Here is a 16,531-nt window from a genome sequence, read left to right on the forward strand (position 1 = left end):
GTGAATGCTGGGCTCTCCATCTGCGTCTAGTGCAGGGTGCCGTTGCCAGTTCCTTCACTGGTGAAACGTTAGCCTCTTGACTTCAGAGGATGAGTACCGTCGTTGTCTGCACAACCGGTAAGTTTCTGGACACCTTTAGTCTGTAAGTATGGCAAGCGCTCTTACTGTCTCTTTCTTTGTCTTTGCAGGCGACGATGCAGAAAGAAGAAATCCGGAAATCGCCACGTGCCGGTGAGTGTAACACTGCTGCTGTCTATGCAGGTGAAGATGCAGCGTGAAGAATCCGAAATGCACAGCGTGCTGGTAAGTAGAATAATGCTGTTTATCTTTGTGCAGATGCAGTGTGAAGAATCCGGAATGCACGGCGTGCCGGTAAGTAAAATAATGCTGTTTGTCTTTGTGTAGATGCAGGGTGAAGAATCCGGAACGCACGGCGTGCCGGTAAGTAAAAATAATGCTGTTTGTCTTTGCAGGCGAAGGTGCAGCGTGAGACACGGCCGCTGCCGAGGGATCAGGTAAGCAAACACTGCGTGTGAAAGTTCGTTCTGCTAACCTGTTGTTTCTGATCTTTTGTAGGTGCTGATGTTGCTCGGGTACCGGAATGGTGAGTATAATTCTTGCAGGTTCAGGATCCAAAGAAGAAAAGCTGGAGCGGACTCGGTGAGCGTTCTGCTGCAGATGCAGAATAACGCGAAGCACGTTTCCTCAATCGGGTGTGGTTTAAATAGCCTTGGAGTGATGAGGCGTCTCCTTCCACGGCCCCGCCTAGGCAAGAAAAGAGTTCCTGCTTCCAGAAGAGTTCCAGTGGAGTGGGGCTGCCCCACCCAGGTAAGAAAAGTAGTCCCAGTTCACCGAGGACTTTTAAGAGTCTGGCAAGTCAGCAGCATGGTCTGCCGCAGGTAAGTCCACCCAAGCATCTTCACACCTATGATGAGCCCGGCGCTTCCAGTGCCGGGACCAAGGCTTCTGATGAGCCTGGTGCCACCGGCGCCAGGACAAGGTCCAAAAGGTCCCTGTGGGGACCGGCTGGTGTCTAGGATCAGGGTTAGGGGCCTGCTTCCAAGGACGTTGGACTGATCCTGACTCCTTGGAAGCAGTGATCATGACACTCTGATACTACTGCATACACTCCAGCCACAGTTCCAGCTCCTTCCTCTTGCCTGCACCTGCGGGAGGCCTTTTATGCCTCTGAGGTTACTTCAGGTGTGGGCTACTAGGCTTAGTTGCCTGACTACTACTACAGCGTGACCATGTGTGTTGCCAAGTCTGGAAAAGACCTGGGGTTTGGCTGATGTTGGAACTGTCGGGACTGGGGGCTAGCTAGCCTTTTGGTTGTAGCTCCTGAGATTCTATCCGGGGCTACAAGCAAAAGATCAGGGGCTTAAGCCCCCTTAGCCCCCCCCTAGCAACGCCTCTAAGCGTGACCCTTCAGTCCTCTCCCTCGTCCCAGTACTTATGAGATTATGAGACTTGTAGTCCTCAACAACAAAGTTAGCTTTTCTGACTCCTGCTGTTTGGCAAACAGCCATCAAAATTGTGGGATTATGGGGAAACTTCAAAGGGGGTTTCCCAGTGTTCCTGACCTGTCCCCCATATGATCCTCCCGCAGTACACTACCCCACAACAGGGATCAGGAAGTGTCTACCTTTCCCTTGCCACATGAGAAGGGTCCCAGGATAAGTTGCTGGGAGGAACTATTACTGATTCATCACAGATTCAGCAGATAAATTGCATCCTTTACCGTCCAAACATTTCTCTCTCTCAACACCTTCATTTGTTATAGCCTGGGCAAAGAAATAAAAAGTGTGCCAAGGATTCCTTAGCAAGCATACATGTCGGCAAAGTTCTTCTGCCCCACTATACCATTTGTTGAGAAGAGTTGCAATAGGCAGGATTCGAAAGCTCTAGTGAATGGGATGTCAATCATCGGGTCAATGTATCTCTCTCTCCCAAAGTCTGATTTATAGGCCCAATATTCTCTTGCCAGCAATGATGTAGTACTCGAAGTCAGCCTGCTAGTCTTAGGGCCTCATTACACGGAAGGCGGTGATCCAGGGTGCTATTAGCACCCTGGACCATGCCGGTAAATTACCGGCACCGCCTTGGCGGTAAGGGGATTTACCGCCCCATCCCAAGGTCGGTGGGGCGGTAAATCCCCCTTCCGCCATTGCCCCTCCCCATTCCCATTTCTGCCCCATAGGGCTCTATGGGAATGGGGAAGGCGCTAATTACGGTGCCACAATTTTGCGGTGCCGTAATTAGCTCCGAGGTCCCTTAGCGGGTTGGTTTTTAACGCCTGCAAAAAGCAGGCGTTAGAGCACCAACCCGCTAAGGGACCTCGTAGTACGGGGGTAAGGGTTAACGGTCACCGTTGCTATTGACGGTGACCGTTAACCCTTACCGCCGTTCATCATAGGTCCTTTGACAATCATTTTTGTATTTGGGTCAGTAAGATTGGTATTGGCCCAGACATAACTAAAGAAAACAATGCTGACTTTATGTGTGTACAACAGGAGATGGATGTCCCCCCTCTTGTTCTAACAAACTCCTTAGTGCCTCCCTGTATTTTTGATGAGTGAGGCGAGGTCGACAGATGGGTCCAGTATAAAATGGGTTTGAGAGACACATCCTGCATTATATACCCCTGCCCTAATTCAGTTAGTAACATGCACTTTGGTGTATTGGATGGTAAATGCAGCCTCCTTTTTAAAAATGTTTGTTCTATGGTTGCCAGATTTAAGTGTTGTTGGTAGCCCCATATCTCTGTGCCATATTGAGCTGCGGATCTGGATTGGTGATTATAAACATCTAACGCAGGTGAAAAAGCACCACCCCCACAGCTCGTGTGAAAACGTACCTTTGCATTACAACCGCGTTGGAGTTTCAAGCCAGCATTTTCAATGTGCATAGACCACTTGCAATTACTTTGAAAGTTAATGCCAAGATAACTAAAATGATCTGCTTATTCAATGGCATTACCCTCAATCTGTATACATAATTGTGGGCCTGTTGTTTTTCTCCATGAGGAGTTATTTTCCCTGGATCCATCTCCAATCCAACCTCCTTACAACTCTCCTGAAAGATATTTAGATGTTTCTTTAGGCCCATAGGTGACAGCGATACAGGACCGCATCATCTGCGTAGAGCAAGACTGCTATTTTCTCTCGTCCCAGTTTGGGTGCATCTGTTTACACTGCACACAGATTAGTGACAATCTTATTAGTTAAAATACAGAAAAGGGCTGGAGCCAAGATTCACCCTTGTCTGACCCTCTTGTTAATATTTATGGCCTTCGTAGTATCGTCCTCCAAGTTCTATCTGACACCAGCCCTATTTTCTTTGTGTAGGCATAGAATGGTATTGAGAACTGCTGGCGGGATGTTTACCTCTATTAAATGTTCCCAAAGTTTGGGCATAGAGACCCCGTCGAAGGATGCCTTTAAATCAATAAAAATGAAATAGATGTTCATGCTCCTCTGGGTTACATATTTTTGTAATATGATAAAGAGGCGAAAACGTTGGCAAGCATCCTCTACTGGGCCTGATCTATAAACCCAGAGACCAGGTCATTGTAACCTCCTATCAAGATTCGTTGGTTCATGCCCATTGGTCAGTTCAGCTGCCCATGCCTTGTGCCTGCCTCATGTTGGTATTTTTCAAGTGTTCCATACTTCTCTCCTAAAGTCCTACCATTGGGGTACTTTTTTGGGAAGCACACTGAAGCAAGTCTTTGTACAAGCAAGGTTACATGTAATTTAAAATCCATGTGAAATTTTACTCTCGATTCCATAAGGGTCAATTACAATAGTTAGTGACCTGGAAAGGCTATGGACCTGGGAACCTTGATTACTTGCTCAGTTTCATTTGTGCCTTTCCCAGAAACCTAGCCCGATGCTTCCTTTTGCAGGGGGTACTGTCACGGCCTACTTGCTTGATGCACTGTATATGGCCCTCACTGGACTTTATTGGCCTAATGGGAATGAAAGGCTTCAAACTGGTGTTTCCACACTACAATCCCCCAGCATCCTCTGAATTACGTTGGAAGTGTACAATTCTTTCGCTGTTCCGTAGTGGTAGTCCGAAATTACTCAACACAGCTGTACCTTGTGAATGTGTAATTCCTGTTTCATAGTTGCTTGGTTTTGACCCTAGCCTGCCTTATCAGATTGATGCTGGATTAACGTTTTGCTGATCCACCAACCCTCGCCCCATTCTATGTTTGCTCTAGATCACTCTAGAACTGTGCATCTCACCTCATTGTCACCCGAGACTCATTTCCCTGTGAAACTAGTCACCTGTTTTTAATTCCACCTCGTCCCCTTTTCTTTCTTGGACTGGCACCAGTTTCGTCCTCGAACTGCAGCCTGTGGAACTGCCAGAACCCCTCAAAATCACGTTGCCAACCATGTACCATTTTTCTTTACTCATCCACATTCCATGCATATGTCATGTGGGGCTCATGACCAGCCCCTCCTCTTAGATTCACAGCACTGGGAACATTCCAAGAGGTATTTGAAAGGAGAGGTGGTAGTGAGGGCAGGAAGGGTTGTGACTTTCATCGTTGATGTCTGATAACTGATTTGTTTACCTTTTTGTTTTATTTTTTGCAGCCCAGGAATTGGGACAGCCCTTCTCCAGAGGGATTTCCCCCACGCCTTTATGCATGATCCCTAGCTGCTTTTAGCTTTTGGGGTATAGCAGAGAGGACCTAGACCTAAACTAACCTGGCAGGCGTGGTCTGATAAGATGTGCCGCTCATGGAGCGTGCCTCACCCCAGTGAATGTAATTAAAATCTGGGTGGCCTTATGGACTTCTAATTAAAATCGTGGTGTCCTCATGGACTACGAACTCTCGTTGTCTCCCCAAGTCACTTCCATCGTGAAGAAACACTGCTACCACTTTAAATGATCAAATACATTCTCCCGGATATTCCATGTCACATATTGATTATGCAAACAGTGCTTACCTGATATCTTGCTTGTAAAGAGAGCAAAATGCAGCATCACAGGCACGGTTGAAATGAAGAAAATGTAAGCATATAACCCCGGGCTTGCTTTCCCTGCACCAGCTGCCTAGTCATGCTCATATACAGATTAAAACTCTATGCCATAGCGCATTGCTTTTTCCATCAACAAGGCCCTAAATGTTTTAGAAAGCGTATACACTGCCATCGTACACACTCAGTACACGCCAACAATGTTAAGCTCCTGAATATTCCCAGGTTCATAAAAGGCAAAATGGGAGGCCTTTCTTTCACTTTCCATGCTTCCAAGAAAATCTACAAATCACTGGAGGTCATTTTAGGAAATAGAAACCTTAGTGTACCCCTTCATGTAACATAGAGGATATGTTTTGTGGAGTAACAGTTTACAAAGTGCCAGGAGGCCATCCCCCACACCCATCGATGGTGTCACTTTGTGCTATAAGCGTTCAGTTATCATAAAATAGCATTCATGTTTTTTGAAAGAGCTGAAAAGGCATCTCCCTCAGTCTTAGAAGTTTCATGTATTAACCCCCAAACCCGTTTGAGCCAATACATAACTGTGAGTTGCGTTTCTTGTTTTTTTTTATCTTGGAAGGTGATGTTCATATAGCCATTATATCTACTAGGGGACTTAGCTACATTCAGGTATTGTCCGCTGATGGGCCTTTCACTGACTGTGCTCAGAATATGTCCAGTGTTTTTTGCTAATGGTAGTTTCACATGTGCACTTCAACCAGATGATTAACATTCAGCCCATTTCCCTAACCCAACATCTCCACACTTGTTCTGTTCACATCTTCAACGTGCAGCCATATTAGTAACAACACAACATGCACTCCAGCAATGGCCTACTAGACTGGCCAAAGTTCTCCAACTGGATGAGGTTACTATGCTAGATCACTCACGAGCTTATGAATGAGGGAAGGATTCCTCGTAAGAGAGCAAAGTGTTACTTACTTGATACCATACTTCTGCAGTTAGGATGTCCTTTCCAGCTTCAGAAGTGACCCCTATGTCCTCTCATTTCTATACACTGCAAAATAAAACGGAAGATAACTCCCGGGGCACAAAGTAGTGCGAGAGTAGCCTAGGCATACTGGCTTTTGAAAAAGTCTAAATGTGCAACCTCTCCAAGGTTCTTGATGCAGAAAACCTTTTAAAAAATGTTTTATTAATAAAACAAGAAAACAAATGTATTTTGCTGTTTTGATATTTTGAAATTAGTAAAAAAAAACTTTCCATGGTCTGGCGTGATGCACGATAATTATTCAACAACGTATGACCCTGGTGAGGGCACCCTAGCTGAAGGACTATTGTTGCAGTCAAAACCTGTTTCCTTCTGCAGCATACCTTATTTAATGTACAGATTGTTTTCACACACCCGCCTCCTCGCAGCTTCCTCAATATGTTCAGGTTCAGCTAAGGCGAATGTACCATTGATTCCCTAGGGCACTGCTCCCTCCTCCAAGCCACCCTGAGAAATACAAAGATGTCTGTTGAAAGCTCCCATCAGGCTCCTCACCCTCATGCCAACTCCCTTCACTTAAAATCTCCAATCAGTTGCTTGCGACTTCCCTTGCCATCCCCCCAAATGAAAATACTGAAATGTACAGTGCGATGTTTTGGAATTTCCGTGCTTTTCATCCGCAGCAATGGTTACACCACAGTTAGGTGGTTAGTAGACCTTTCCTTGCAATTTCCCTTGTCCCCATAAAACTGTTATTTTATTGTGATGTCGCCCTCTGTGCAGTGAGCGCAGAACAAAGGTTTTGATGTCTCAGCCCGCCACTTAGGCTATTTTAAAAGTTGTGGAGAAAACAAGGAATTCTTCAGAAGAAGTGTCACCCACAGTTTGCATGGTTGGTTCTCTTCATTTATTTGCCTTCTGCTGGATTTCTCCAGTTGTTCTCGCCTCTATCTTGCTCCAGTGTTATTCGCTCATATTATTTCCTCCAAGTTCTCTATTCTGTAATATGTCCCTCTAGGTTTCTTCACATTTGCCTTACTCTTTTCTCAGTCTTTCCAATAGTTTCGCCTAGTTCACTTCTCTGGTTCTCTTTTCCAGCTCACTCCTCTCTAATGCTACGCCAGTTATCTGTTCTTGTTCTGGCCTTTAACTTTCCTCTCCTCTTCCCCAACTCAAGTTTTAGCCCCTTTTCCTTTCCTTTTCAGCTGCCAATGCTGTGCCGATTGCTTGGCTTCATGAAGCCCTCCGCACTGAAGTACCACCTGGAGCAGGTAAAGAAAGCAGAGGAGCCGCAATCCGCAGCAGAGCAGCAGACCGACCTAGATCGAGAGGTTTGTAAGGATGATGTGTACGTATGGGTTTGACTTCTCAGGAAGGGGCGTAACCACAGGTGAAATGTTGGCGGCACAAACATAGGGCCAGATGTGGAAAGGGAAATTGCCGTGAATGCAAATATGAGGCCATTGTGCTTCTGCAAGGCACGTTTGTGTTGCAGTAGTCAAACATGTCATTTAGGTGTGTCCAGGGTTCATATCTACAACACTGCACTCTTCTCTTAAGATGCTTAGCGGATATGTGTGACAACTGTGACTCTCACCTTGCGGATGATCATTATTACATGAACTTTTTCCTTTGGGAACAGCAAGGAACGGGTGGACAGTCATTTGGAAGCAGGGTAATTGATGGCAAAGTTGCCAGGAGTAGCCAGTGTACAGATCATGTTGTCCCTTCTTGCAACCCTGTGAAATTCATAGTTGCTCTGCTCCTGCCGCAGGCTGAGACCAAGCCTGGGCTTCTGGTGAGCCCATCCTGCTTTCCTCAAACAGATTCCACTTCTTGCTATACCACTTATCTCATAATCAGCCGTAATCTGCCTGTACTGGGGCAAGGCAGAAGAACAGCTGGCCTTGCTGCGCTACAAGAGGAGATGCATGAGGTGGTAACAGTGAGTGCGGAGTAGGAGCAGAGAGGGAAGGAGCGTTGGTGCTTGAGTTCGGAGTGGGAGCACAGAGGTAAGGCGTGCTTTTGCTTTCTCTCGCTCAGCCACAACAAACACGACTGATTCATGTTCATTTCAGAAAAATGGTTCCTAAAACGTGCACATGAATATAAAATAAATATACAATTCATTAATATACTAAGAACAATAAAAACCTAAAATGACATTTAATGATACATAACCAGATACAATGTACTAAAATGTATGCAATTCCAGTATGCTTAGCCATCAACCCGGCCATCATTATTACTAAGAATGTATTGTGCATTTGTAAGGCACAATATAGAACTCGGTGACTTGTTGAAGCAAGGTGTATTATTTGTAAAAGCTGTCCATGCTCCATTATCTTTTACTGGTTTGATTTCTGCTGAGAATATATACTAACTTTAGTTCAGAAAATAGTCTGCATTACACATTCAAAGTCGCAGGATATGTAAACAGAAATACAACTTAAAAGTGCAAAGTGCAGACACATATGGACAGGCTGCATCTGGCAGCTATTTCTTTTTTTTAGGCAGGCCCTCCCATGGCCTGGACTCACCATCTACTTAGAAACTGTGAACACCACCAGATTTGTACTGGTGTGTTTGCTGAATTGTAAGGCAAAAGAAACGTTCCGATTTCCAATGTTCTTTATAGATGTCTTTAGTTCATTTTTTTCGGATCAAATTGTAAGCTTAAAACAAGAATAGGATAACAAGCATTTTCAAAGCAAACAGTGTGGGCTTGAGTGTAGGCATGAGAAAGGCACTTGTCAGGCACAGCCGTAGTGGTATTAACTGACCATTTATGGTAGAAGGTGCAAAATGGTGCGAGCAACCGGACATCTAATAGCAGTGCCTGCAAATGCCTAATACTTATACGCAAGCCAAAACTGTTGGCTCTGCCAATGCTTGTTTTTAACAGGACTTCAGTGAAGGACATGCAGAGTGTTTATAAACCACGTGGCTGAAGGCAGCCTGGTTAAGAGATTTATATTACACCAGTACTGGGTTTGCAACTCCCATGAAGTCATTAACTCTCACAAGAATGCTTTGAAGATACACAGGCAGGCACTTTCAGTGCAAAGTTTGATGTTAAGGATTGATTAAAGTGAGCTCAGAGGGCCTCATTACGAGTTGGGCAGTATTCTTGTGGTAAATCTGACAGAATACCACCCAATGTAATTACTGTTGCCGCCACTTGGTCCGGCGGAATTACCGCCGGATTACAATTGACGGTGTCAGAGTTAATCCCCATATTGAGTCCATTGGATTCTATGGGGAATTTTTTGCGGGATTACCGCCTGCGGAATTACTGCTGCACCGATTTTCAGAATAAAGCGGGAGGATATACCTCCAGCATCATGTTAGGGGTAATTACCCCACTCTAGGGCCATACTTGTAGTGTGGCAGTATAGGAAAAGTGGCAGTAATTTGGTTAGCGCCTATTTTATCCCGCACTGCCATACTTGTAATGAGGCCCAAAGAGTTCCCATCAGGAGGTGTTTTGGCTGTGGAGGGCCAGGAACTGGGTGGGAATGTGGCCATACGGATTAGCATGGGCATGGACAATCAATCGGTGGGCAAATAACCAAACAACACCTGCAAGCTGTGTGTCCCTCCTCATCCTCCATTATCTGTACTCGAATGCAATAGTTTAGGTTTATAGGTGCAACACCTAATAGTCCAATCTAAAAAGCGTGTACATATCTCGTTAGCTAGGTTACATGATAGACATGTCGCTGTTCGCTCTGCTTTCCACTTGCGGGGGGAAGTGTTAATATGTAAAAAATGCCGAAATTGAACTGTAGAAATGGGCTCCGTTCATATGGATGTCCAGTTAGCTCTAAATAATGCTCCTACAACTTGTCTTAATATCCTTTAATTGCAGCCGCAGTTTAACCCCATATATTTGACGTTTAAAACTCATCTGAAGTGCTAGAGGTGTCCAGCCTAGCTGTAACTGTATTATCAGCGAGGGGCTGAAGGCGGTATTCCTGCAGCTTCTTTCACTAGGAGAGAATCATGCTCACAGTTCTGCATCATATAGCTGTGCTTGCACCGACTGGGTCTTGCATACTTTTAACAATGGTTCACTGACTTTGTTACCATAGTGTAAAGACATATAGGGCCTCATTACCGCTAGCAGATCTGGATGCTAACAACGGGCCATTAACGGGCCCGTTGTTAACATCCTCCCCATTCCCATTGAGCCCTATGGGGGCTCAAATAGGAATGGGGATGTACCGGGTCTGGGTCCCGCGAAAGGGATTTACCGGGCCCTCCAAGGTCGGAATGGCCCGGTAAGTTCCCTTTTGCTAAAAGCGGCATGGCTACCTCCATACTCGTAATGAGGCCCATAGTCTCGAGAGAGGAAGCCTCTGCTGCAACTACACAGTGGAAGTGCGGGAGGGAGCAAAGTGACAGAGAGCGCAGAGAGGCAAGCAAACAGATGCTGCTGGCTCTCCTTCTGGGAGAGAGGTACTTAAAGGCCAGCTCCTGCATTACAGTCGTCAGGAGATTCAGACTTTGCATAGAAAATAAAGACGGTGAAGTTATTGTATCTTGCTCTCTTGTTAACCCACCATTTTTGTTGTTTTGTGGCCTCTTGAAACACCATTTGTTGTGCAGGGGCCTTACAAATATCCAATAAAAGAAATTCGAATAAACTGTCTCTAGATCATAAGGTGTTTTGAGGTTTTAAGATTAAACAATTACCAACAAACCTGTGTTGACCTTTATGGTGGGCCACAACATAATTGGCAACGAGTAGGAAACGGAATTGCATATTCACGATGCAAGGAGTGATTCGGCCCCTAGCATTTCTGCAGGGGACACTTAGATTTCACTGAATCCAATTTGACCTACTCAGAAATCTTTAAAAAAAATAATCTTTGAATTGGTTAGTTAAGTAGGTCAATTTTAAAACATAGATGGGGTAAGGGATAGGATAAGGTAGGCGGAAGTGGTGGGGGGTCTCCTACACATAATAAAAAAAATTTGAAGAAAAAAATCGAAGATTTTTCCTTCAGGTGAAGTTGATTTGGTGAAATCAAGGACATCCTTTCTGTAGTCCCAAGGTAGGCCTGCCATACAGTGGCCTGAGTGGTAACCTTTATTCGTCATGTATTTGGATGCGCTGCGTGGGGCGGTCTATGCCCTGGCAAGGAAGAAGGCCATATTTTCAATGCCATGGGGGTGGATTTTCGCAGACCTGAAGCCTGAAATGGTTGAAGATGATGGCAACAATGTGTATAAAGAGGCCATCAGGAGATTAGTCAAGCGGTTCTCAAATACAGAAAACACAGGCCTGCACAGGATAACATTTTACTGCAGGAAGCCAGAGAACTCTGAATCAGTGGACGACTACGTCACCAGAATGAGGGAAATGGCGGCACTGTGTGAGTTTGGAGAGAACACATGAGAACATGAGTTGCGACATGCTTACAGTGCACAACAACAGAAAAGTTCAAAATAAGTTTATATTGGAGAAAGACTAGTATTACACAAGGTGGTGCAGATCGCCAGAGCTGTTGAGGAAACCTTGTGCAGACACAAAGAATTGGCAGGGAGCTAGCAACAGCGGAAGTGCATGCCATACAGTTACAGGGCGGCAAGAAGTGCCCCTGAAACGACGGAAGAGTAGACAGAGGTGGAAAAAGAGAACTGTTAAAGTGCCATAGGTGCACCAACACGCCATTTGGCGAACAGCAAGTAGTGCCCCACCCGAAGCAAAGAATGCTCAAATTGTAGAAGGTTTGGTCACATTTCAATTGCCTGCAGGTGGCATGGGAATAATGTGGCGTCCGTCGAAGTAGTCGGGAAAGCTGGAGTTAACGAGTCATCCAAAGAAGACAGACCGAAAATCATTATGGTGAACAGCTCCACAGCGAGGAGAGAGAAACCACATTGCCTAATCAAGGTGGATGGAAACGAGACCAGGGTGATGGCTGATTCAGGGTCAGACTTAACAATACAGCCTATCCGCACCTACAAAGACATGGTGCTAAGAATCACTGTGGAGGTCAAAAAGACAAAGCACGGGCTCTCAGTGTTCGGAGGCACCTCAATCCACCTGCTGAGCTACATCAATGGTACTGTCGAGTTTAAAGGCAGGAGGACTGAAACGAGAGTGTATTTCTCAGAGGAGGGTGCAGCAGTGTTGGGGTGGAATTACCAGGCCAAGTTGGACATCAGGCTGGATCCCAGCCCAGAAGACCAGGTACTCTCAATCAGAACAGGAGGTGGGTCGGTGTCGAGAAGTGAGTTTCCAAGGCTATTTTCAAAAGAACCGAGGAAGATCAATAATTACGTCAAAAGATTAGACTGAGACCAAATGTGGCCCCATTAAAGCATAAAGTGAGACCTGCGACAATGACTGCAAGAAATGTATTACAGGCTCAACTACAAAGGATGGTGAAAAACAGCACAATAGAGACTGTGGAATCGTTGGAATGGTTGAGCCCAGTGGTGCTGATAAAAAAAAACACACACAAATGACTTGAGAGTATGCATTGAACTACGCATCTTGAAGTTAGAGGTGATAACGGACAGTTATCCCCTTGCCACTATACATGAGCTTACCCTGATAATGAAGGAGGCTGAGTATTTTACCAAACTAGACATGAGGGATTTATACCATCAGAACAGTTTGCACAAAGAGTTGAGACCATTGACGGCATTCATCACTCTGTTCGACACCTTCCAATTCCTCAAGATGCCATTCGGTTTGTCCTCTGCAGCTTCAGCATTTCAGAGAATGATGGACTCCTTGTTACACAACATAAGCAATGTGTCTTACTTTCAGGATGACATCCTTGTATAAGCCAAAATTACAGAGACACATGACATAATTTTGAGGAAAGTACTCAAGCTGCAAAAAGCGCGAGTGATACTGCGATATGTTAATGTTAATGTTAAAGGACATTTTTACCGCGCACTATCACCACCGGAGTGGTCCCCTGGCGCTCTGTCGGCTCTGAAAGAGGAAGGGAATGGGGGTTAGTGGGAGGAAGCTGGAAAAGTGCAAGAGAGCAGTGATATGCTGTTGGTGGCCTCAGCCTGGTGGGCCGGTTGGCTGGGCCTGGGGTGTTTGCGGCCGGTAGTCGTTGTGTACTGTTGTGCGAGTAAGTGTATGGGTCTCATTACGAGAAGTGCGCAAATAACGGGCTCATTACCGACATGGAGGAACTAGCGGTTCCATGCTCGTATGACGCCGTTAATAGCGGCTGTTTACGAGGGCGCGAGCACGCGCGAACCCTCATGCCGGTAATGGCCATACCGCCATGCCGGTAAAGTCCCTCCAACCCCCGATAGCGCCATCACGGGACCTGCCGATACCGCCTCCGCTTAGGAGGCACCCCTTAATACCGACCCAGTAATAACATCATGCTAATACTGGGCTGGTAATACCGGACCCGGAAGTAACGTTATCGCGTCGGAACAGGAAATGCGCCGGTGCCCATCTTTAAAAACACAATCCATTGCAATCCTCCCAAACCACCAGTGTTGCACAGGAGAGACCAGGGCCTTCCAAATCAACATGTCTAAGGCAACCAGTAAATCCAACCACCGCCTGCGCAAGAAGCGTTTTTCTGATGAGGAACTCAACATGTTGTCGGACACCCTTGCTGCCCATGCTGATGACATAAACACCCATAACCTCAAGAGGGAGGCGCAGCAGAGAAAGAAGGAGATATGGGAAGAGGTAGCCCGCAAGGTATCTGCAATCGGCACCACCCCACGGACAGTCAAAGACTGCAAGAAAAGGTGGGATGACCTCCACCTTAGGGTCCTCAACATCCTGGCCAGCAATCGGAGGGAGGCCATGGCCACAGGCGGGGGTGCGCACTCCCCAACAAAACTAATGTGCTGGGAGGAGACCTGTAGTACTTTCATCCAGATGGAGTCCATCGAGGTCTTTGGTGAGATGGAGACGGGTGCCGCAACATCTGGAGATGGAGGTGAGTGACCCTGCAGACCCCAGTAGGTGAAACCATGACATAGCACAAGTGATCTGGAATACAGCCTAGGCAAGGCAATGCATGTCCCAACACACACACATAAACATATCCATGTCCAGATGGAGGCCCAAACCCTGCCACACTGAAATGCATGCTGAGTGCCAATCCCATTACCAACAGACAGCCAACACACAGGGACCATTCCCATGTCATACATCACACAAACCCCAATACAACGGCATGTCACCTGCCATGCAGCATTCCTGAATTGAGACACCACGGCAAATGCCAAAATGCCCCCCTTCAAACTACCCTTTCGAAGGGATTGTGTCCTCCGACGTATTCCTTATCTTAGATATCTCTTTCCAGCTTTGCTGGCCTCGGAAAATTTTTCTCTAGAGGGCGCTGCGCGTCGACGTCCGCCGAGTCGATGTCCCTCGACAGCCGCCGTATCGACGTCGACGTCATCCTGCCTATAAAGGCCGCGCGCAGCGTCCGTTGCTCAGTTCCGTTTTTCCGTGCTTACTCAGTGCCTCGGAATATCGTTGCTCAGTTTCGTAGAGAATTTATCCTATTTCCTCGAGATATTCGATCCATACTCAATGGCTTCTTCGTCCCCTCGGTCCGGCTTCAAAAAATGCAGAGACTGTGGGAAAAAGATGTCGCTGACTGACCCTCACAGAATTTGTCTGTGGTGTTTGGGAGCTGAACACCATTGTTCGGAGTGCGAGGACTGTATGTCCATGACAGCTAAGGCCCTGAAGGAGCGTAGGGGGAAGCTGGAAAAAGGTAAGACTTCAAAAGCTTCTTCTTCCTCGACGAAGTCGAGACATTCGTCTCCTCGTCACCATTCGCGCTCCAGGTCTCGGAGTGGGTCCCATCACTCCTCGAGATCGAAGCACTCGAAGAGGAGACGTCGAAGATCCCCTTCTCCGTCCTCCTCTTCCTCTGTTTCTCCTAAGAAAATCCCTTGGCCCATGAAACATAGTTCCCGGGCTGAATGGGAGGAATTCCGCAAAAATATGATGAGCGTCTTCGAGAAAGCGGCCTCGACCCCCTCGAAGACTGCCGAGAGCGATGCTCTGGTCGAAAGACCCGAAGGTCAAAAACGCCGCGAGTCGCAGTACCCGGCGAAGGAAGCTTCTCGAGCGCGTCACGAACCCTCGAGTAAAGCTATGACCTCAAAACCTTCTTCGAAGGTTCCGTCAACGCCGTCGACGAAGGTTCCGTCGACGCCGAGATCGGTGTCTTCGATACCGTTGTCGAAGGGACCTTCGACACACGGGTCTGTCGACTCGACGCCATCTTCGACACCGGCGTCGACGCCAAGGAAAGTCACGGTTGCGGTGCACCCAGTGGCTATCCCCAGGTCTTCGATGACGATGGCATCGAGATTGTCGTTTTCCTCGAGCAGAATCCCAATTCTATGGAGGACCTCGAGGCCTCTGCCTTTGTTTTCGACGCCACGCTCGAAGCCTTCGACGTCGGCGTCGACGACATCGACGTTTTCGAGGCCGATTACAACAAGTATGGCACCCTCTGCCTTGGAGATGGGTTTCACACCCTTTGTGAGTTCAGAACAATTGAGAACTATGTCCTCAATTATGGAAGAGGGAGAACTATCTGACCAAGAAGAGACATTTGAGTTGCAGGGACCTGCAACCCCAGTTCAAGAGGAGTTATCCTCAGAAGAACGCAGGTTAAAGGATCTCCATGATTCCTTACATGAGGCAAGTGGGTTAGACCCTTCCCCTGAGGTGGAGTTCGCTAGGCCAGACCCGGGGGAGCATGCTGAAATTCCCTATAGAGCCTTAATGGCCAGGATCACAGAATTTATGGGGTGGTCAACACCTTCACAGGCTTTCCAACAAGATGACCTCACGGATATTCTTGATAAAGGTCCACAGGAGGATCCTGTAGTGCCTTTTCATAAAGCTCTTCAAAGGAAAATCATGACGAACTGGGAAACCCCAGATGTCGTCCCGGCAGTAAATAAAAAACTGTCTACTAAATACAGGGTATCTTCTGCAGACCCAGAGTTTTTGTCAAAACACCCATCCACAGAAAGTCTGGTGGTACAGGCAGAATCTTCTACTGACATCAAAACTGCTTACCCTACCGTCCCACAGGACAGGGACGATAAGAAATATGATGCTATGGCAAAGAAAGTTTTTTCGGCATGTAGCATGGCGTTAAAATCTGTTAATGCTACTTGCACCCTTGCTAGATTCAGCCATACACTTTGGGAGTGTGCTTCTACAGCGGCTGACTGCATCCCGGAGGGAGAAGAAAGGGAGGCGTTCCTAAATATCATACAGGATGGTAAAGACGCTATGTGCGAATCCCTCCAGACGGACATTGATTCGGCTGACAGTATCAGCAGAGCAATGGCGGCAAGTACAACAACCAGGAGATTCGCTTGGTTTAGAAAGTCTGGTTTTGCCCCAGATATGCAAGCCAGGCTCTTGAACATGCCATTCGATGGCTCTCCTTTGTTTGGAAAAAAGGCGGATGACAGTTTAGAAAAACTGCAAACATCAAAGGCAGCAGCAAAATCCCTAGGCGCTGCAATCCGTCAGACACCTTTTCGTCCCACAGGAACCTCTGCGAGAGGCAAGTCCTTTTGCTTCTACTCC

At 46.8% G+C, this 16,531-nt stretch overlaps 1 protein-coding gene across 1 annotated transcript in view; it reads left to right on the plus strand.

Annotated features, from left to right (window-relative positions):
• FAM178B (family with sequence similarity 178 member B) overlaps nucleotides 1-16,531 on the plus strand; it is a 1,611,694-nt gene that overhangs the window by 1,402,310 nt on the left and 192,853 nt on the right. The window contains exon 12 of the mRNA XM_069620260.1: nucleotides 7,158-7,283. Coding sequence (XP_069476361.1) covers nucleotides 7,158-7,283 — 126 coding nt within the window. The remainder of the gene's footprint in view (nucleotides 1-7,157; nucleotides 7,284-16,531) is intronic.

This window comes from Ambystoma mexicanum, chromosome 10 (assembly GCF_040938575.1).
Source record: "Ambystoma mexicanum isolate Mex_15411 chromosome 10, UKY_AmexF1_1, whole genome shotgun sequence".
Lineage (NCBI taxonomy): Eukaryota > Metazoa > Chordata > Amphibia > Caudata > Ambystomatidae > Ambystoma > Ambystoma mexicanum.